Here is a 23,058-nt window from a genome sequence, read left to right as displayed (position 1 = left end):
TATAAGACAAACTTCATAACGAACTCATAAACTATTTTAAAACTAACATCACAGAAGATACCCCAATTAAAATCATCTGGGAAGCATCTAAAGCTGTAATGCGAGGTCATTGTATATCCCTGATGGCATCCTGTAGAAAGGAAAAACACAAAATCAGACAAGAACTTTCCCAAACCATTAAATACCTAGAAGACAAACGCAAAACCACATGCAGCAAAAAAATATACAAAAGATTATTAGAGGTAAGAAAACAACTAGAAATGATTGAGACAACTGAAATTTTAAAAGACAACTTCAACAACCACAAAATAGAACAAATAAAAAGTCATTAAAAAACTCTGCCTCCTATCTTGGAAACTTAAAAAGAAACAAGCTGACAGATACATTGGAAGCATAAAAAACCATCAAAATGTAATTCAACACGATACTAAAGAAATCATCCAAGTAATACAGAAGTTTTATGAAAACTTATATACCTCTCAATATCCAGAGCCTCAAAATATTGCAAAGTATTTACAATCTATAGAATCTATTTCTACTTTAACCGAGGATCATTGTTCATTGCTCGAAGCTCCCATATCAGATCAAGAAATTGAGCAAGAAATCAAAAAACTTAAAAACAACAAGGCACCTGGGCCAGATGGCTTTATCCCAGAATACTATAAAGTGTTCCAAAAAACACTTACAGTTCCATTGCAAGAAATGTGTAATGCAATTAGAGTTTAAATACCTAGAAGACAAACGCAAAACCACATGCAGCAAAAAAATATACAAAAGATTATTAGAGGTAAGAAAACAACTAGAAATGATTGAGACAACTGAAATTTTAAAAGACAACTTCAACAACCACAAAATAGAACAAATAAAAAGTCATTAAAAAACTCTGCCTCCTATCTTGGAAACTTAAAAAGAAACAAGCTGACAGATACATTGGAAGCATAAAAAACCATCAAAATGTAATTCAACACGATACTAAAGAAATCATCCAAGTAATACAGAAGTTTTATGAAAACTTATATACCTCTCAATATCCAGAGCCTCAAAATATTGCAAAGTATTTACAATCTATAGAATCTATTTCTACTTTAACCGAGGATCATTGTTCATTGCTCGAAGCTCCCATATCAGATCAAGAAATTGAGCAAGAAATCAAAAAACTTAAAAACAACAAGGCACCTGGGCCAGATGGCTTTATCCCAGAATACTATAAAGTGTTCCAAAAAACACTTACAGTTCCATTGCAAGAAATGTGTAATGCAATTAGAGTAAACGGAATAATGCCAGAAACCTGGAAAATGGCAAAACAGACCCGAGATCTTACCGTCCAATCTCTCTACTAAACATAGACTACAAAATTTTTACAGCAGTAATTGCCTCACGAATGAAAAACATCATTGCAAACTACATTCATAAAGACCAATCTGGATTTATCCCGTCACGAGACATATCTGACAATATTCGAAAAACTATAAGCATTATACACCAAAGTAAACAATAAAACCTCAAATTCATTATTAATGGCAATAGACATAGAAAAAGCCTTCGATTCATTGGAAATTCAGTTTTTAAAATAATTAATTATTCATATGCAATTTGGGCCAACATTTCTTAAAACCATCCAAGCTATATACCAAAACCCTAAAGCAAAACTGCTAATCAATGGCGATACTTCGGAGGAAATATCTCTATCTAAAGGCACGAGGCAAGGATGCCCCTTATCTCCGATTTTATTTGTTATTGCGTTGGAACCACTAGCATGTGAATTACGCTCAAACCCAAAATTTGAAGGCATTAAACCATTAATTCAACCCTCCACTTATTCACCTCTGTGACAGGATTAAATGTAAACCAATCTAAAACAATTATTTACCCCATCAATATACCTGAAAATATCAAAACTCAATTAAAACAAAGATATTCATTTCAATGGATAGATAATCACCTTCAATACCTTGGCATTAAACTTCCATTAGACATCTCGAAACTACTAAAGATAAATCTTATGGAAACTCACAAAGAAATCAAACAACTATCAACCACATAGAATACAAAACCACTATCCTGGATAGACAGAATCACAATATTACGCTCTTTTATTCTGCCAAAATACTTTTACTGTTTTAGAACTTTACCTATCTATAGTACTGAACAGCAAAGTAGAAAATGGCAAAAAGACAATCAATTCATATGGAACCTCAAATCACCAAGAATTGCTTTTCATAATATGAGAATTTCAAGAAAAAAGGAGGCTTAGCTGTTTCTGATCTAAATCTATACCGAAAGGCTACTACCCTGGCAACTATTGTCCGACAATATCACGAAGACTACACCTTAGTTTGGAAATGGATTGAAGAATCTACCATCTCAGACCTTACCTTTCGGGAACTTTTATGGCAAAAATCGTTCAAAGATGTCGATACCAAAATTAAAAACCCATATATGAGAGCATCGCTCAAGACATGGTACAAAATAAAACCCAAAACTACCAGAAAATTCTCACAAATAAGCACATTTACCAGGCAAAAATGGTTTAAACCAGCTGAAAACCCTAAAACGTTTGGTATCTGGAGAGCAGCCAAAATTCTAGAATTATAGATGTGATGCATAAAAGCAAAATAATACCGAAAGCAGACTTAGAAAAGAAAAATAAAACGGACATCAAATGGTTCGAATATTTACAAGTGCAAAATTTGATACATACAACTGATTTCATCTCTTCAACCAAACATCCTCTTTTGGACCTAGAAAAACTGTTACTTAATCACATACCAAAAAAGTGCTTATTTCTAAGATCTACAACGTTATCGTCCAATTCATACAAAACAGCCTCTAAGCTACCAAACAGCTTGGAACTCCGACCTTAAAACTCAGCTGACAGATGAAAACTGGACAGAAATTTGGCAAACACAAACAAAAATATCCAAAGTATCTGCAAGAAACTAATCTTAAAGTTACCACTAGATGGTATTTAACACCATCCAAACTTACACACATAAACCCATCCACAACACCATACTGCTGGAAACTTTGCGGAGAAAAGGGCAATTATTTCCACATTGGTGGTCTTGTAAACTGATCAAACGTTTTTGGAATCAGATCATAACCCAGATTGAAAAATTAACTAACTACAATTTACCTTTGACTCCCAAACTGATGCTGCTTCACCTATGGCCTCCTGATAGACCTCCTGAAAATACAAGAAAATTAATCAACATTTTATTAACAACCAAATCAACAATAGCTAAAAACTGGAAAAATAAAAAACCTCCTACAGTAAACCAATGGATACATAAGAGTTGGGATACATTTATGTTAGAAAAAATTTCGATATATAATACCATACATCAAAACAAATGTGAATTTTATAATCCACTCAGTATATGGTTCCCAATACTAGACAAAATATCTTTACACAGATTTGACTGGGAGAACATCTCTGAAGCTAAATACAAGATAATGCTTTATAATTAAAAGAGAGACTTAGTATGTTATTCCTTCAACATCTTAATAATTACTGTTATCACAAAATCAAAGATCTTAGATAACAATTATTTAATGTTATAATTCACCTGACATCCAAAAAAGATTTATATGTAAATTTTCGTTTTATCTCTATGTAACCAACCCATTTTCTTCTTTGTAAAATGGTTTGTGTCATTGTTTTATTGAAAGTTAATAAAATTTCTATTTTAAAAAAAAGCAAAAGTGTTTGAAAACTTGAGATATTAATTCCTTCCCAGAATAAGTACTCCTTTTTGGGAGGAGGAGAACCCATGCGCCTTTGGTTGGTGCAACTTTCTTGATCAGGACAATGACAGTGTTCCCCTTGGAGCTCAAAGAATGCAGCCATGAGTTTCCAGTTTTTCCTTTGGGTGGCTGTTGCAGGCAGGTTCAGTCTCATAAGAGGGGGAATGGGGAAATGAGTGACAGGACATCATGTGTGATGTAGCTCTTGGAGCAGGAATTAGGGATGGGCATGAATCGGCTCATGAACTGAAGTTTGTAATGAATTTCGGCCAGTTCATGGTTCGCGAAGTTCGTGGCAGGTCAAATTTTCCACGAACTTTCAAGCTGTTTGTGGCGGGTTGTGAATGGATATATTTCCGGACAGACTGTCTGAGCTCAGTCTAAATGTTTACCAAACTGCAAAGCAACAGAAGGGGCAGAACTTGAAGAGCATGTAGAGGAGCGTCCGGGGGAGGTCTTTGATGTCTCTAGCTTACACAGGATCTGTTCTATACACTCCCGAACCTGTGCCTGTCATTTCCCCAGGAAGCGCTTTCCTGGGGGCACATTCTTTGGGGGAACGTAACTCGGACCCCGTAATTCCAGTCTTCACCAAACTTGGAGGGCCGGTAGAGGAGAGTCAGCCATAGATCCCTTGCAAGTTTGGTGCCGCTACCACACCAGGGGGGCATTCTACCATGTCACAAACGGAATCAGTTGTTTGGCCGCTAAACATTTGTGACGATTCGTGATGGCATTTCCCCAGCTTGTTTATTTATTTATTCTATTTATACCCCGCCCTCCCCACCAAGGCAGGCTCAGGGCGGGGTATCAGGGGACCCATCCCTGACAGGGATCCCCAGCCGTTTTGAGCCTGTGGGCATCTTTGTGATTCTGACACAGGGTGGTTGAGGCAACCACAAAATGGCCACCGCAGGAAGTGGAGCTACATACTTAGGGGAAGCCCAAGTGAAGGGGAGGAGCTCTTTGGAAAAATGGGTGCACTGGGAAAGACAGAGAATATAATGAACACTGTGGTGGCACTTGCCACTAAAACTAGGTTGTTTAATCTGCATCATCAATCTAATCTTGTTGGGTTTGTGAGATTGAGAAAAATTGTATTTAGCAGAGATAAAATAGCTTAGCAGTGCCAGAGTAAAATAATTCAGATTCAGAGTCCATGTGTGATTAAAATATAAAGTTTTTACTAAATTCTAGCATAGGGAAAGGGTAACTGGGATGAAAATAACAACAGAGCTAATCGGCTACATCCTTACACTACAAAATACAAGACTAGAAGAGGGGGTAATGGCTGCTCCTCTTTCTTCTTGAGAACTCCAAACAAAGATGGAAAGAGAAGCCATAAAATGCTAAAACACTTTGACACATTCGTTCCAATCAAACTCTTAGATCAGGGAGAATTTCCCGGGCTTGTACTTCTAAAACAGCATTGGTTACATGAAACACATGTGACTTCCTGTGAGCAACACAAACAAACATTTAACCCCAGATACACTGAGTGTTTTCAACTTGTAATACCCAACAAATCTTCAGTCACAAACCCCCTGCTGGGTAACGGCTCCACCTGGCTCCACCTACTTCCTAAAAACACTTGGTGTTGCTAGGCACCCTGGTGCCCGCGGGCACCACGTTGGGGAACCCTGTCTCAGCTGTTCATTCCAGACGTGATGCAGAAGCAACCTGGAGGTGACCACAGAGTCCCCAGTGAGCTCAGCCAGTCAGGGGTCCCTGAGGCACATGAGAGAGAGAGAGAGAGATTAGATTTATACCCCGCCCTTCACTACCCCCAAAGGAGTCTCTGAGCGGCTTACAAACTCCTTTCCCTTCCCCTCCCCACAACAGGCACCCTGGGAGGTAGGTGAGGCTGAGAGAGCTCTGACAGCAACTGCTCTTTTTCAAGGACAGCTGTGCCAGAGCTTGTGACTGACCCAAGGTCACCCAGCAGGGGCAAGTGGAGGAGTGGGGAATCAAACCCAGTTCTCCCAGATTAGAGTCCGCGCACTTAACCACGACACCAAACTGGAGAGAGAGGGAGGGAGACCCATCAAATGCACATTTTCATGCATACCTTGAGAACTTCCCGAGTATTGCAAAGTAACCCAGAGCAAGCAACGTGGGCAAGAACGGAACTGATGGACACCACTGCTTGGTGATGTGAGCTTTGAAGCAGAAGGGGAATAGTCATGGTCAGTGTTCCCTCTAAGCTGAGTTAGTGTTCGCTAGCTCACAGTTTTTTAGCCTCTGGCTCACACATTTTTGTTTTAGCTCAGGAGGGATGGCTCCAGAGCAAACTAATTGATGCAGCAGCCCAATTGCTCACTCACAACTTTAATGCCAGTAGCTCACAAAGTAGAATTTTTGCTCAAAAGACCCCACAGCTTAGAGGGAACATTTTAACCTATTTATTTATTTTAAATGCTTATATGCCCACCTTTCTCCAATGCACCTTGAGACAAAGACCCATCCTTCAGGTTTTATATGCCTTTTGTTAACAGACTATGCCCCTGTGCAAGTGGATCTATTGAAACAGTGTCTCACGTGTTACTGGGATGTTGTTATCATGTCAGCATTCGGCACAACATTTTATCGCCATTACTTGGTGGCATCACAGAGCTTCTGCTATATCTGCTAAACAACGTTGATGAAAATATAACTGACTCAGTGGCAAAGTTCTTTCGGGCTGCTCTTTTTATACGTACTACAGTATTGTAACACAAAATTTGTTTTGGAGAGATATGAAAGTGGGACTTATTTATATGGATTTTAGATTATTTTAGAACAGGGTGTTGTTGTTTTTCCTTTCCCCCTAGTTGATATATGTGCCTTATGCAGGGCTATTTTTGGGCAGGAACGCACAGGAACGGAGTTCCGGCTGGCTCCCGAGTTGGCCACGCCCAGCAGGAACTTATTAGCATAACAGGCCACACCCAACAGCAGAAACTCATTAGGATTGGCTACATTAGGGGTGTGTGGCCTAACATGCAAAGGGTTCCTGCTACAAAAAAAGCCCTGGGTTTGATGACAAAAAAGGTAAATAGGATAAGAAGCAAAAGGTGGGTGTGGCTGGATGACCACACTTCTGGTAATGTGGGTGTGTGGATTAATATGCTAATAAGCGGCTATCTCAGGGTGTGGCCTAATATGCTAATGAGTTTCTGCTGTTGGGTGTGGCCTATTATGCTAATGAGTTCCTGCTGGGCTTTTTCTACAAAAAAAGCCCTGGCCTTATGTTTTATTTATTTATCTACTTGTGTGTTTTCTCCAATGTCAATGCCAATAAAGGGAACTGGAGTGAACTGAACTGCCAGACCAATTCCTTCCCCCCCCCCCCAAATCAGTGGTCAACTGTAATTGGTGATTTAAAAAACCTTCCTCATTTTAAGGGAATGCAGAAAATAGTTCTTTTTTAAAAAACAAAACAAAACACAGCATCTCTTTCTTTTCTTTTTTTTTCTTCCGTCCCCAGCATGAGAAAACAACCCAAGGAACGACCGGCTCCGGAAGAGTTAATGGTGAGTCCTCCTTGAGATGGCAGACGATAAAACTTTGCTAATTTATTACAGGCGGAAGTTTGTCAATTGTGTTTTCTCCACAAGTTAACCAACCTTAAATCTCAATTTTGCTTCCAGCTCTGACAGCCGGCAGATGCTGGCAAGTCATGCAGATAACTTCTCCCCTCCTTCCGTTGTCACGGTTTGCTCCGTTTCGCGAAGGGTTTTAATGACGGGTGGGAATCCATGACATTTGGCGCGGTCTTGTCAGGGCGTTAGAGCCTGTTCTGAGGGCACGTTAATTTATGGACCTGTGCAGCCATCCTGGTGGACTTGGTGTTGGCATCAAGGGCCTTTGCTGGTGAACCACTCTCCTGACAAAAGTACCCTTCAAGTTTTGGCAAGGCGTTCACATGAGGTGGGAGCGAGAATCGGCCTTGCAAGCGGTCCTGACCAAATCGCTTTCATTCTTCTTTGTGGCCTCCTGCTGGGCGCTGGGCCTTACCTCTTGTAATTATTATTATTATTATTATTATTTATTAAATTTCTGAATCAGCCAATCCCTGGGTATACAAGGCTCTGGGCAATTTACAACAGGTTAGAAACAACTAACTTTAACAGTTGGAGCTGCGGTGGCGCAAGTGGTTAAGATGCTGAACTGCAGGCTGTGGAAGGTCGGTAGTTCAGCAGTTCAAGACCCGGGTGCCGTATGACGGAGTGAGCTCCCATCTCTAGTTCCAGCTCCTGCCAACCTAGCAGTTCGAAAGCAAGAAATTGCAAGTAGATAAATAGGTATCACTTCGGTGGGAAGGGAACAGCGTTCCGTGCGCCTTGGTGTTTAGTCATGCCGGCCACATGACCACGGAAACGTCTTCGGACAGTGCTGGCTCTTCGGCTTTCAAACGGAGATGAGCATCACAACCCTAGAGTCAAATTCGACTGGCTTTCGAGCAAGGGAACCTTTACCTTTACTAGAAACAATACAAAAATACAGATTAAAATCAACAGACCAGTGGTTCTTAATTTAATAGTCTCCCGATGGCGTCCGTAATTTAATCTAAAACCTACTCTGGGCCAGTGTCCCCTCTAAGCTGAGTTGGTGTGAGCCAGCTCCCAGTTTTTTAGCCCCTGGCTCACACACTTCTGTCTTAGCTCAGGAAGGATGGGGCTCCAGAGCAAACTAATTTATGCAGGAGCCAAATGGCTCACTCACAACTTTAATGCCAGGAGCTCACAAAGTGGAATTTTGGCTCACTGGACTCCACAGCTTAGAGGGAACATTACTCTGGACTGTTCTTCTGTCTCGCGGGCAGGTTAAGGAGGAGGCCGAAGCAGGTAGAATGGAATAAAATAAAATAAAATGGGAGTGCCAGCTATGATGGAAACCCCTTGCTGCCTTCAACCAAAGGCCTGGCGGGACATCTCTGCTTTACAGGCCTTGATGGAAGCTGGCAGAGAGTTCCAGCAAGTTGGAGCCGGAGCTCTCAGAGTAGGACCCCTTGCAGACTGGGGAAGGCAGCTGCCAGCCAGTGCAAGCCACGTACAGTTGCGTACAGGTGCACCCAGGCCAGCAGAGCTGGGCACAGCTTGCAGATGGACTCACCCGGACCCACTAGAGCGGCTGGTTAAGTGTGCGGACTCTAATCTGGGAGAACCGGGTTCGATTCCCCATGCCTTCACTTGCAGCCGCTGGATGACCTTGGGTCAGTCACAAGTTCTGTCAGTGCTGTTCTTGCAAAAGAGCAGTGTCTGTCAGAGCTCTCTCAGCCCCACCTCCCTCACAGGGTGTCTGTGGTGGGGAGGGGGGGGGAAAGGAGTTTGTGAGCCGCTCTGAAACTCCTTTGGGTAGTGAAGGGCCATGGGGTATAAATCCAATCTCCTCCTCCTCTTCTTCTCTCCTTCTCTGCCTCCTTTGTGGGGGTGGGACCTAATCCTGAGCCATTCTTTTCTCCAGCCCACCCCCGCGGCCATCCACTCCTACACCCTCACCTACTGAAGTGCAGACTGCTTTTGCACTGGAAGGACTTTGGGACACGGGTTGCAGTATAGTAACGTGGGTGAGATGGAGGGGAAGGGGAGGCCTCTGCCGTTCTAAGAAAAATCCACAATCGGCCTTCTCCAGGCTTATCAGGCGCCATCTCCCTCCCCATTTCTTCCTCTGCACATGGGAGGCTTGACCGTGGATCTAAATATGGATACGAATCGATGCCAAAGATAGCGCTTGAGCAATTGCCTGGTTCCTTAGTGGGGCGGAACTTTTGTCTTTCTCTCCCCGCTCGTCCATTCCCTGTTTGGGTAGTGAGGGTTGAGGCTGCCTTAATTTGCCGCCTTTTCTTTTTTTTATTAACTTTTGATGGTTGGAAGGTTCCTGCACTTAGTCACATCTGAGAGAACTTGGAACAGGTTCTAGAGAGGGAGATGCATTTACCTTCTGCGTTGTTATTATTCTATGGCTGGGTAGCTTGACTATTAAACCAACAGAATGGGGTTTCATAAAACCTGTATCTCTTTGTAAATGCATGTTTTTCCCCGTGATGCGATAGGCCTGCCACTCATAAATAAAACATCTGCAGTTCCGTGCTCCCAACCCCCCGTATAGATGTGTGCATTTGGAAGCTATAACACCACTCCAGGGTGTAAAGTCATAAAGGCGGGGAGGCCAAGGGGTGAATGCCGATAGGAATGGCGACAAAGAGTTATATATCTCTCCAACTACCTGCCCTAAGGTGGCCGAAGCTTCGCATAAGACAGGATTCTTTTTTCTTTACCCCTTTTAATAATTTTTTAAAAGCACGATTGCCTCAAAAAGAGACCTTTTTAAAAAAAGATTTGTGTTCCTCCCAGGTTGCAAGCCCTTTATGGAAAATGGGCTCCTCCTCACCCAGCATAGCCATTTGGTACTTGATGAAGCCTGGGACTCTGGAGGGAAGAAGAAGAAGAGGAGGGGAAGGAGGAGGAGGAGGAGGGACCTATACCTCGCCCTTCACTTTCCAAAGCAGTCTCAGAGCAGCTTACATTCTCCTTTCCCTTCCCCTCCCCACAACAGACACCCTGTGAGGTAGGTGGGGCTGAGAGAGCTCTCCTGAGAACTGCTCTTGAGAGAACAGCTCCGGGAGAATTCGTGACTGACTCAAGGTCACACCAGCAGCCGCATGTGGAGGAGTGGGGAATCAAACCCGGTTCTCCCAGGTTAGCACCCGCGCTCCTAACCACTACGCCAAACTGGAAGGCAGCTGATACTGCAGCCAGGAGACCAAAAGAGGAGAGGCGTTGGCGGCTCACGTCATGTTCCAGTGGGGGGTTGTTGACGCAGCGTTCGCTGGCTCCAGTGAGGCTGGCGCAGAACAGCAGACCTGCTCCTGTTCTGGACCTCAGAATCCTGATGGCTTTTGGAGCTGCAAGGTGTGTTCCCTCCCAAAGCCGTCTTTCCCCTCCAGTTAAGGAAATCTATACGAAAGGCTCGGGTAGCTCAGTTTACTTGAAAAGAAAAGCGAGGCCGTCCCCAGCTGTGTTGGAACCCCCAGGCAGGGCATCACCTATGTTGCTTTCCCCCCTAGTTGAACCCAGACAGACGATAACCAGAAACCAAGTTAGTCATTCTTTTTATCTGTTAAAAAACACCTTCACTATTTTGCATGCTAATTTATTTATTTATTTATTTATTGAGATTTATACCCCGCCCTCCCCGCAGAGCGGGCTCAGGGCGACTTACAAGGGGCAACGCCCATATGAAACAGATAAAAGCAATAAAAACATTAATAACAATTAATAACAATTGTACTCATTTAACAAGATGGTCTCCAGATACATGCCAGATGGTAAATAGACAGTTCTCCAAGGATGATGTTATCCTATAGCTCAACCGGGTAAATCCAGTGGTATCGGTCACGCAGAAGTTGTGGCAGATCTTCTCGGGCCATCCTTAACCCCGATGTTGTCCACCTCATTGGTGGCGGTGGTAGTGGTGGCCCCTATGTGAAAGCCTGGCGGAAGAGCTCCGTCTCACAGGCCCTGCGGAACGTTAACAAGCCACCCTGTATATGTACAAGTATGATGTGTAATTCCATTTCATTGTCTGACGAAGTGTGTGTTCACAAGAAAGCTCACACCTTGAATAAGACTTCGTTGGTCTTAAAGGAGCCCCCCTGGACTCTTAACTTTGTTCTGTTGCTTCAGGCCAACAAGGCTTCCTACCTCTATCTATCTTTTGAGATCCAGAAGTTCTGTTGCCCAGCAGAAATGTTTTTAAACGTTCAGACAGAAGTCCACAGATTCAGATCAGCAGGCAGTCCGGATGACCGAGCGTAAGAAGCTGGCTGAGAATCGTATCCTCTTGGTCCAGGGTTTGGTTTCCAACAGAGGGTAGCCAGATGTCTCCAGGTACTCACAGGCAGGGTGAGAATGTGATGGCCTTCCTTTGGTTGTTCCCAGCTTCAGGCACATGATGATATACTGGACTGAATGTGGAGGGTTTCATTTACCTGTCTTGGCTAATGGTCCTGTCCAGTGTTCCCTCTAAGCTTAGTGTGAGCTAGCTCCAGGGCTCTTTTTGTAGAAAAAGCCCAGCAGGAACTCATTAGCATAATAGGCCACATCCAACAGCAGCAACTCATTAGCATATTAGGCCACACCCCTGACAGCACTGCTCATTAGCCCATTAGGCCGCACCCCCATGTTACCAGAAGTGTGCTCATCCAGCCACACCCACCTTTTGCTTCTTATTCTGTTTACCTTGTTTGTTGTCAAAACCCAGGGCCTTTTTTTGGAGCAGGAACTCCTTTGCATGTTAGGCCACACACCCCTAATGTAGCCAATCCTAATGAGTTTCTGCTGTTGGGTGTGGCCTATTATGCTAATGGGTTCCTGCTGGGCGTGGCCAACCCGGGAGCCAGCCGGAACTCCGTTCCTGTGCGTTCCTGCCCCAAAATAGCCCTGGCTAGCTCACAGTCGTTTAGCCTCCGGCTCACACATTTTTGCCTTCGCTCAGGAAGGAGGGCTCCAGAGCAAACCGATTCATATAGTAGTCGAATCGACGGCTCACCACTTTAATGCCAGCAGCTCACAAAGTTGAATTTCTGCTCACAAGACTCCACAGCTTAGAGGGAGCATGGGTCCCGTCCAGGAAAGCCGTCTCAGCTAGTTGCAGGGAGTCCCACGGCTGTCAGGATTGTTGGAGAGGAGCCGTTAACTGCCGGAGGAAGATGATCTGGTTTTTGAACGCTTCCTGGATAAAATGTATTTATTTATTGTTATTTATTGTTAACATTTTTACCCCTCCCTTCTTTGCGAGGTAAACAAGAAGCTCCCTGGGCTGTAGCGTTGGAGGGGAGGGTAAAATGGCCCTTTCCCGCTTCCTGGAGAGGAGCCATGGCGGATACTGGTGTCGCGCAGGCAATTCAGTATAATTAAAGAGTAGCAGCACCGCATCCTTTCCCCACACTGCTAATGATCGCTAAATTATTAAACACGTTTCGAAAAGCCAGGATTTTAACTCCTTCGGCGTTCCAAAATCCACTCCTGGTGCCTCTCCCATCGAAGTTAGCGCCGTCCGTTCCCATCGGGACGAGCTCTGGGAAATTCTCCCGACCGAGTCCCACTGAAGTGAAGGGAGAGGAGAGGGGTGCACTGCGTTTGTGGGGGAGTATCTTTGACGCACTGGCGTTCTCTCCCCAGCTGTGCTCTGTTGAACACATGAAGCTGTCTTGTACTGAATTAGATCCTTGGTCCATCTAGGTCAGTCTTGTCCACTCGGGCAGGCCGTGGCTGTGTCCAGGGTGTTTTGGGGATAGAAAGGTCTTTCACAGGGGTCGTTTCGTAGAAAAAGAGCTAGGGGAACTCATTAGCATAACTCATTACCATATGCCACACCCCCTGACATCGCCGGAAGTGTGTCATAAGGCCACACACCCCGCCCAAAGGGTCCCAGCCGGCGGGAGTGCAAGGAAGCCCCGCCAAGGCCCTCCCTGGCCCCAGGCAGGCAGGGGTGGAGAGAGGCAGGGAGGAAGCAACTTACCCTCCCTCTTCTCCTGCCTCCTCCTGGCTGAATGAGGGCCGGAAGCAGGGGGCGGGGCTTCATCATATGCCCCGCCCCTGTACCTCACCTGGGGGAACTGTGATCCCCCACATTCCCCCCCGAAATGACCTCTGGTCTTTCACATCACCTACCACCTGGTCCTTTTAGCAGGAGGTGCCAGGGATTGAACCTGGCACCTTCCGCGTACCACGTGTCTCTTTCGGTGTGAGGATCCAAGGGCACTTTTTGAGAGCATGAAGCTTTGCTCTGTCTGTACGCGGAGCAGAGGAACTCGAAAAACAGAGAGGGCCATCCGGCTTGGGCCAGTTGCCTGAAGCAGCCCAACTCACCTTTCGACTGCAGAACTCTCCCGGACGTGCAGGCGCCTCCTCCCAAGATTTATTTATTTGTATCACATTTTCTCTCGCTCCTCCTCCAAGGGGTGCTGGGCAGCTCTGTCCTCACTCCAGTCCACCCGGCAATCGGCCCACAGTCGGCCACGGTGGAGGGAGGATGCAGCCGAGGTTTCCATATCGCATGTCAGGCTGCACTTCATTACATTCCGTATTACATATTCCTTGGACGTTGCGTCCTTCTTGGTCGATCCGGCACGAGAGAGCCATCTTTTCACTGGCTCCGCCTGTACAGGTAGACACAGAGGGTCATTGGATTAAACAAAAAGCCCTCCCCAGGTTTGATACGGCCAACATCTACACCTGAGTTCTCAGAAAAACACGGCAAGGCAGAAGAATTGTTCACCTGAAGCCTCTGGCTTCTCCGCCTACATTTAAAACTCCCTCCAGCCTTGGCCTGACGGCAGACCCACTTTCAGCTGAGACAGGCACGGTTCTTCAGGTGCGGCTTGCTGCCCCGCCATCCGCGTAGGACACCGGTTTCTGCTTCTGCGCGCTCCAATCCAGGCGCCGTCAATCTCGGCCTCGGTGCCACCGTTTCCCCAAAGCTCTCCATTCCTAAGCTCTGTTTAATAGAATCTATGCATAGTAAGTAACCAGGTCAGAGAGAGGCAGCCTTCCCCCTGTTTGAGATCAATCGCCGGCTAATACTTTATCTAGGTCACTTTATTATCTCATGGCAATACCGTTCCCATCCGCCTCCTCCTTTTGTAAGACACACTTCAGCTGTGGGGGGGAAAAGTGCGTTATCACATACATATTAAAAACATATACCCATTCTATCTGTATGTAAATGCACGAGGCACAGCTGGATATTGCCAAGGAGTTTGATTTACTAATGGTTATTATCTGTCCTCGCTGTTCAGTGGCAGAGAGTGCTCCGGCAAGCAGGCTAACATGGAAATTGTCTCCCAGTTGCGCTGGCCTGCTTATGAGAAGTGTTTAAGAAGATGGCCCCCTTTTTGGGGGGCTTTTGCGTTGGTCAGGTTTTTTTTTCTTAGACGCTTCTGCACTCCCTGCGTGAGTTTCCTAGTGAAAAGCAGGGTACCACTAGCAAGTTATCTTAGAGTACTTCTTAGACTCCTCCCACCTCCACCACCTTCAGAAGGACTGGAGCCGGAGAAAGAAAAATCTTGTCTCGTTACGTCCCTAGTGGGATAGGAATGCAAGCGTCACTCTCCATCCCCCCTGTCGATCCCGCGCAAGAGCTGGCTGGATTTGGAAGAGAAAAGATCTTTCTCTTTCTGCTCTTTGCCTCGCCTTTGTTTACTCCCAGCCTCGCTTTGCTCTTCTGATCATTGTAGCTAAGAGTTGTAAGGCCAATCTCATTATCAAACGTTGATTTTGAAATATTTACTTCAACTTCAGCAAGAAGGATAAATGCTTTTATTATGGAATATATATTTACCAGATCAAGTCAGCTCTAATCTGGGAGAACCGGGTTTGATTCCCTACTCCTCCACTTGCACCTGGCTGGATGACCTTGGGCAAGCCGTAGTTCTGATAAGAGCTGTCCTTGAAAAAGAGCAGATTCTGTCAAGAGCTCTCTCAGCCCCACCTCCCTCACAGGGTGTCTGTTGTGGGGAGGGGAAGGGAAAGGAGATTTGAGCCGCTCTGAGACACCTTTGGGTAGTGAAGGGCCGGGTATAAATCCAATCTCTTCATCTCTTCTTCTTTTTTATGCCAGGGCGTGATCTAATAGATAATACGCACAAGGTTCTAAGCATCTTAAACTTTACCAACATTTTGAATAAACAGATGGTCTTGCTTTCGCTTGACACAGAGAAAGCATTTGATACTTTAGAGATCCCAAACCTCTTTAAAGACAAATGGTGTGTACTCTTCAGTTTTCAGTTGAGAAAGGGGCGCGAGAGAGGGCTGTCCCCTTTCACCGCTATTATTTGCAGCACCAATCGATCCCAGCCTCACTTACGTATGGGGTACTGCATTGCTGATGGAGGCTTCCCTACTCTCTGTTCATGGAGGAAGGAGAAGGCACAGGGCTTCCTGTCTGCCTCCTGGTGTACGAGAGAGCCGGGGAGGAAGCACCACACGATTCTCTTCATGCACACACTGCTTCGCCATGCATGGAGCTGGAACCCTAATGTAGGAAGGTAGTGGTTGTACCACTATGCTGACTTTTTTGCCAGGGTCAATTGGTTATGCAAAAAAATTGACGTTTTGAGACTGAGGATGAAAAGGTCTGGGTCCCTGAGAAACCCTGTCTTCCAAGCATTCTTACACCTGTTTGCAACCACTTCCCCCTCAGTTTGCCTCTGCTAGAGAAGAAGAAGAAGAGATTGGATTTATACCCCGCCCTTCACTACCCAAGGGAGTCTCAGAGCGGCTTACAAACTCCCCACAACAGACACCCTGGGCCTTTCTTGCTACACTTATGAAGGTGATTGTTCTTTACCTGTACTTAGCTAATCAGGGAGCACATAGTAAGCATCATAGCTCTTCTGCTCAGGCTGATTGGCTGGCTTACATCACTGATTGGCTGGCTTGCATCACTGAAGTCAAACCCTGACTTTCAAGCATTTTTTACACCTGTTTGCAGCCACTTCCCCCCAGTTTGCTGCTTCTAAAGGCCCTTTTTTGTTACACTTAAGAAGGTAATTGTTCTTTAGCTGCACCTAGCTAATCAGGGATCACACAGTAAGCATTGTAGCTCCTCTACCCTGGCTGATTGGCTGTCTTCCATCACTGAAGGCAAACACCATCCTCCAGTTCCCTCCAGTCTGAATTGAGGGGGGGGGATGAAGAACACATCCCCACTGAAGAAGAAAAAGAGTTGGTTTTATACCCCGCCCTTCACTACGCGAAGGAGTCTCGGAGCGGCTTACAATCTCCTTCCCCTCTTCTCCCCATAACAGACACCCTGTGAGGTAGGTGAGGCAGAGAGAGCTCTGAGAGAACCGTGACTGACCCAAGGTCACCCTGCTGGCTGCATGTGGAGGAGTGGGGAATCAAACCTGGTTCTCCCAGATTAGAGTCCACCAGTCTTAAGCACTACACCACACTGCCTGGTACATCCAGACCTGTGCCCCCCGTTGGCTACCGGCCCTAGAAAAACCTGCCATAATAACCAATTGAAGGCTGAACAAAACAGAAATTGCTGCATCGGTTTAAAACCCGACTGTGTGGTTTTAAAACTGTATCTAACTTTTACACGACCTAAGAAAATAGTTGCGAATTGTCGCTGTCCCTAAGAAAGAACCCAAACCAATTAAATGCATCCCAAATGCAGCCTTTGATTAGATTTGCCTACTGTCGGATCATGCACTTCTAGCTAGCCACGCACTCTCTCCCCCCCCCCCTTTCTTCCCTTTAATATTTTTAGATTGTGGGATCCCATGCCAGCCAGAGGCTATTATCTCCTTTTAAGACCACTGGGATGTCCTCACAGCTTTTGTGGCCCACGAGAGAATGGATATAATGTTTCCCCTGCCTTCCATTAAAAGTTCGCCGTTTGTGTGACCGCAAAAACTGGTGACTAAATCTACGATATTTGCAGTGCTGGCAAGTCACGGTTTCAGACTCTTAGGCGCCGTCCGATAATTACAGGAAAGGGGAGAAACGAATGGAATGAAGCCTTCTTTCTGGATCGCAGAAGCCAATTTGTCAAGTGACTGAAGGCGGCCAGGTGTCTTCTCAAGGCGGCAAGTCCTCCACCATCTCGCCTTCTCTTTTTCTGCTCTCAGTGACGAGGCGGGAGGCAGAATGTGGGACCACGAGGCACGGGTGTGTGTGTTGCAAAACATGGGGTTGAAATTAGCTGAGGGCCAGCGTGGTGTAGTGTTTGAGAGCGGTGTACTCTAATCTGGGGAACCGGGTTTTGACTCCCCACTCCTCCTCCACCTGAAGGCACCTTGGGTCAGTCACAGTTTCCGAACTCTCTCAGCCCTGACCTATCTCACAGAGTGTCTGTTGTGGGGAGAGGAAGGTAAGGCAATTGCAAGTTGCTCCGGGACTCCTTCGACCACTACTACTACTACTACTACTACTACTACTTCTTCTTCTTCTTCTTCTTCTTCTTCTTCTTCTTCTTCTTCTTCTTCTTCTTCTTCTTCTTCTTCTTCTTCTTCTTCTTCTTCTTCTTCTTCTTCTTCTTCCCCTGTTCCACCCCCACCCCCCCCATACACACTCCAAAAATATATAAACCAAGAGACTCGTACAAAGAGTCTTTGTGGCAGGGCACTTGTTGGTGGGTTGCGTACTGCTGTACCATCAGAATGCAACAGCTATTTTGAAACCCCGTTTTTAAAAAATCTGCACGTCATAAATGATACGATAATCAATCAGCGGATAACTTCCAAGACTGCTTTTCCATATGCCAATGGAACACATGTGTGTGGTCTTGCTGAATCACTCTCCGACTCTTTGTTAAGCGCACGACTTAACAAAAAGCCTAGCAGGAATGCATTGGCATAATAGGCCACACCCAACAGCAGAAACTCATTAGGATTGGCTATATTAGGGGTGTGTGGCCTAACATGCAAAGGAGTGCCTACTACAAAAAAGCCTTGGCTTTGGACAACAAACAAGGTAAACAGAATAAGAAGCAAAAGGTGGGTGTGGCTGGATGAGCACACTTCTGGTAACATGGGGGTGCGGCCTAATATGCCAATGAGCTGTGCTGTCAGGGGTGTGGCCTAATATGTGAATGAGTTCCTGCTGTTGGGTGTGGCCTATTATGCTAATGAGTTCCTGCTGGGCTTTTTCTACAAAAAAAAGCCCTGGTGGGAAGTACCGCCAAGTTGCATGCGGACTTATGGTGACCGCAGCCGGGGTCTCTCAAGGCAAGTGAGAAGCAGAGGTGGTTGGCCTTCCTCTGCAGGGCCTTCCTTGGTGGCCTCCCATCCAAGTACCGACCCTGCTTAGCTTCCGAGGTCAGACAAGATCGAGAACGCGCACCACCAGACTGAATCACATCAGAGAGTGGGGAAATAATCACCCTTGCTCTTGTGCCGTTTCTGGCTTACGGCAAAAACTGAGCCACGTGACTCCGAATCGGTCAAAGCCACACAAGCTGTTCGACGCATATTATAGTGCATCGCGTGGGAAAGTCAGTTGGGCAGCCAGACTGATTTTCAGCCCCTGATGAAGATATTCCCCCTCCCAGTTCATAGAAGGCTGAAAGCCGCCCGTGTAAGGCCACGGTCTGGCCATCGTTTGCCACACCGAGGGGTGTGCCGAACAGAGCCCCCCGTCATGAATGGCTCTGAAACCATGAAACATTACAGCAGGCGGAGAAGTCAACATTTACTTGTTAATCTAGGACACAATCCCCTGGGAGCTCCTCCCACGCAAGGCCCACCGAAATGACTGGCATTTGCGCAAGAGTCCCTTAACGATTGGTCTAAACGGACAAAAATAGATTTTCAAATGGAACAGGATGATCTGACAGACACGAAATGAGGCAGGGGGAAGGGGTTTTCTCTCTCTGTAACAAAGACACCCAGTCATGTTAGGTCCTGATTTCTGGATGGGGAGACATCCATACTACAGAAAAGTTTCAATCAAGGAAAATCAAGGAATGGACGACCCTGTGCCTTCGGGACTTGCTCAGCCAGCTTTTGGTCTGTTGCGTGAGTCCTCTTGCGCTCGGAAGTGCTCAGTTACAGAAGTCCAAGGATCAGGAAGAGTGTGTAGATATGGAGCATTTTTCGACGCAGTAGTGGACTGTGGGAGACCAGTGCATGCATGCGTACACAGGATTTGTAAGAAGAGCTCACGGTCTTCTAAATTTCTTGTTAAACATGATAACACTTCCTAGTGTATGGAGCTGATGAAATTTTGTCTAAATAGAGGACATATTTCTACTTAAGAAAGCCTACGCCAAACGGCTCTTAATTGGATTTTCATGGTGATTGACAGCATTTCATTATGACAGTAACTTTCTTTGGCTAGATTGCCATGGCCCTCTTGTTTAGATTTCCCCCCCCCTCCCCCATTTTCTCCATCAAAGGTCTTTTTTATCCCCTGAATTCCCGGCGGCCCAACCACAATTGTGAAAGAACCTTTTAGCACCTTTGTTGTCTCACTCCCTGGTGGAGACTGGACCCAGCTGGTCGCAGAGAAGAAAATGCCTGGCTCACAAAGCAAGCCTCGTCTCCTGCCTCCACACTTTCCATAATTTTAAGAGCCCCCGAAACCTGTTGAGGATTCTGAGGAGCTTTCGATGCGGAATGAGTGTTAAATATTAGTTATCGGGAGATTAGGGCCCCGGGGACGGAAGGAGACAAACCGCGACAATTAAGGCAAAATCTGCCGCAGTAAACAAAAATTTAGCAGAAACAGAGGCCCCAAACCCTTTTGGGGGGGGGGGATTGATTGGAGGGCAACAAGGAATCGGTTTTTGTCTCATTTGCACTTCCGCAAGCCCCATCGTGCTCAACCGGGAGGGGAAATATTTCATACGTTCCTGATTTTGGTTAATTTCCCCCCCCCTCCCCAGCACTTCACAGTGGGCCTGCTCACTCCTGACAGTGGCCGGGCCGACGTTTATCCTGCATTCACACGGAGCAGCTAATTGGCTATGAAGGCCCCTGTGTTTAAATGGGCTTGACAGGAATTTAAATTTTGTTTCAATCAAGCTCTGCATCCGTAGCCTGCTCCACTTTCTAATTTTTAAATGAAACATGATTTTATTTTTTTTATTTTTTTAAAGCCAGTTTCAGAGGGCAGCCATGCTGTGGTCTGCAGAAGAGTGGCGAGACTCGAGTCCAAGAGCCCCTCAGAGACCAGCGACATTTCCAGGGTAGAAGGCCTCAGTAATCAGAGCTCCATCCAGTGTCTGACCAAGGGAGCTTTGGTTATTGAGAGCTCACACCCCGAAAATCTCGTTGGTCTCTCCAGCTGTTCTTCCGCGGACTGAACATGGCCGGTCCCCAAAGCGATCCTGTAAAACTTGTGAACCTTCCTCTTGAAGCCAAGGCAGTTCGTTCTGACAATGCAGAGTGCATTCACTAAAGGAGGAGGAGGAGAGGTGATTGGATGTATACCCCGCCCTTCACTCAAAGTCAGTTTGGTGTAGTGGTTAAGTGTGTGGACTCTAATCTGGGAGAACCGGGTTTGATTCCCCACTCCTCCACTTGCACCTGCTGATGTGACCTTGGGTCAGTCACAAGCTCTGGCACAGCTGTCCTTGAAAAAGAGCCGTTTCTGTCAGAGCTCTCTCAGCCCCACCCACCTCACAGGGTGTCTGTTGTGGGGAGGGGAAGGGAAAGGAATTTGTAAGCCGCTCTGAGAGTCCAATGGAAGGGCGGGGTATAAATCCAATCTCTTCTTCTTCTCTTCTTCTTCTCAGAGCGGCTTACAAACTCCTTCCCCTTCCCCTCCCCACCACAGACACCCTGTGAGGTAGGCGGGGCTGAGAGAGCTCTTTCCAGAAATGTCCTTGAGAGAACAGCTCTGACCAGAACTATGGCTTGCCTAAGGTCATCCAGCAGCTGCAAGTGAAGGAGTGGAGAAATCAAACCCGGTTCTCCCAGATTAGAGTCTGCGCACTTAACCACGACACCAAACTGGCTCTCAGGGACTTCTGTGCCCTAAAGTAGCCTGCCTCTCATCCCTAAAAAAGGACATTTTGTCCATCTCCGGGAGTTTTAGGCAGGCCCGTAGGCATGATTTTGTGGCTTGTGGCACATGCTCCCCACAGATCAGCTGAAGGGTCCTTTAAGTCTTGCAGGAGGGGAGGGAGAAGGGGGGGCGCTGCCACCCCCCTGGCTTCTTCTCAGAAGCTTCTCAGAAGCATTTAAAGCAGGGGTGTCGAACTCATTTGTTACAAGGGCTGGATCTGACATAAATGAGACCTTGTTGGGCCGGGCCGGGTGTGTCATAAAATGTAATGCCAGGTAGTGGAGATACAGACTTTATAAAGGACACAAACACAAAGGAGGTTTTTTTTTACTTAAAAACATGCTTAAAACATTAGCACTCCTGCAATATTTTGTTTATTTAACAGTGTCTGATAACTGACACCTCTTGCTCTGAATTAATGTATCAAAATGTCTGTGCTGTTGCAATCCTGAGTATGCTGTTCAGGTGTGTCTCTGTAAGCTGCAGATCTACGATGACCCAACAGCAGCATAAGTGGAAGAAGAAGCAGAAGACAGCCAGTTCCACTGCGGGCCTGATAGAAGCCCTCTGGGGGCCCGATCTGGCCCCCGGGCCACATGTTTGACACCCCTGATTTAAAGGATCCCTTTAAATGCTCTTCAGGAAGAAGGGAGGGGCCTTTAAGAAGCAGGAGGCCCTTTATGGAAGGGGCAGAGCCCCCATAGCCCCACTGTACCTATGGGCCAGGTTTTAGGCATTACCAGAGGTCATTTCGTAGAAAAAGAGGTGCAGGAGCGCATTAGCATAACTCATTAGCATAACTTGTTTGCATATGCCACACCCCCTGACATCACTGGAAGTGTGTCAGAAGGCAACACCCACCGCTCCACTGAACTGTTTTTGACTGCTAGCTTTTTTGGGGGGGGATGTGCAGATCTGTCCTCGCAGAGGAGGGAGAGCTTGTACCTGAATAAAACTTGGTCTTAAAGGTGCCACTGGACGGTTTTGGGCTGGGGGCTCTGCAACTTATCTGGCTGCTTCTTGCTCTGACTGAGGGCTGCTGGGAGCAGGGGGTGGGGCTTGTTGCGTGCGCCTGCCCCCTGGGCTCTTTACTGCCAGAGCTCCGCTCTTGTACGCTCCTGCAGGAAATGACCCCTGGGCATTACCAAATGTGAATGGCTTTATTCTTGCTCCCTTCTCGCCCCACAAAGTCCCTGAATACATCAGCTCCCACTGTGAGAGGAGCCGTTACCGGAGATCTTAACCAAAGTGACGTTTTTGAAGAAATCTCTTTTATAAAGCCTTGTACTCCCTTTTGATCAACTCATCTCCAAAGCAGCTTCTGAAAGCAACATGGCTTCAAACAGAGCAGGGCTCTGGGCCCATTGCGTGGAGAGAAGCCCCCCCCATCTCCGATGCCGCAGTTTGCCCGGGGAACCTGCCTCAGCTCCCTCCTGAAAGTGTAACTGGCTCTTCTGAAAGCCATGACGGGTGTTGCCAGCCAAGGAAAATACAAACTTCTGAGATCGCCTGACTTCTGTGCCCTGAAGTAGGCTGACTTTCAGGAGTCATTTCCTGCAGGAGCGCACAGGAGCGGAGCTCCGGCAGTAAAGAGCCCAGGGGGCGGGCACATGCAACAAGCCCCACCCCCTGCTCCCAGCAGCCCCTGGCCACAAGGAGCAAGAAGCAGCCAGGTAAGTTGCAGAGCCTCCCCCCCCCAGCAACCCAAAACAGTCCAGGGGCACCTTTAAAGCCAAGGTTTATTCAAGTACAAGCTCTCCCTCCTCTGTGAGGGCAGATGTGCGTGTGCGCTCGTCACACGCATCGCGCG

The 23,058-nt window shown here is 46.5% G+C and overlaps 1 protein-coding gene across 1 annotated transcript in view; it reads left to right on the top strand.

Moving 5' to 3' along the window:
- MAP2K5 (mitogen-activated protein kinase kinase 5) overlaps window positions 1-23,058 on the top strand; it is a 236,163-nt gene that overhangs the window by 198,418 nt on the left and 14,687 nt on the right. The window contains exon 20 of the mRNA XM_015414599.1: window positions 7,214-7,259. Within this exon, the coding sequence (XP_015270085.1) occupies window positions 7,214-7,259 (46 nt within the window). The remainder of the gene's footprint in view (window positions 1-7,213; window positions 7,260-23,058) is intronic.

The sequence above is a fragment of the Gekko japonicus genome, unplaced genomic scaffold (genome assembly GCF_001447785.1).
Source record: "Gekko japonicus isolate JY-2015 unplaced genomic scaffold, Gekko_japonicus_V1.1 scaffold698, whole genome shotgun sequence".
In the NCBI taxonomy this organism is placed as follows: domain Eukaryota; kingdom Metazoa; phylum Chordata; class Lepidosauria; order Squamata; family Gekkonidae; genus Gekko; species Gekko japonicus.
Note: the sequence above shows the minus strand (reverse complement) of the source record. Positions and strands in the feature narration are given on the sequence as shown.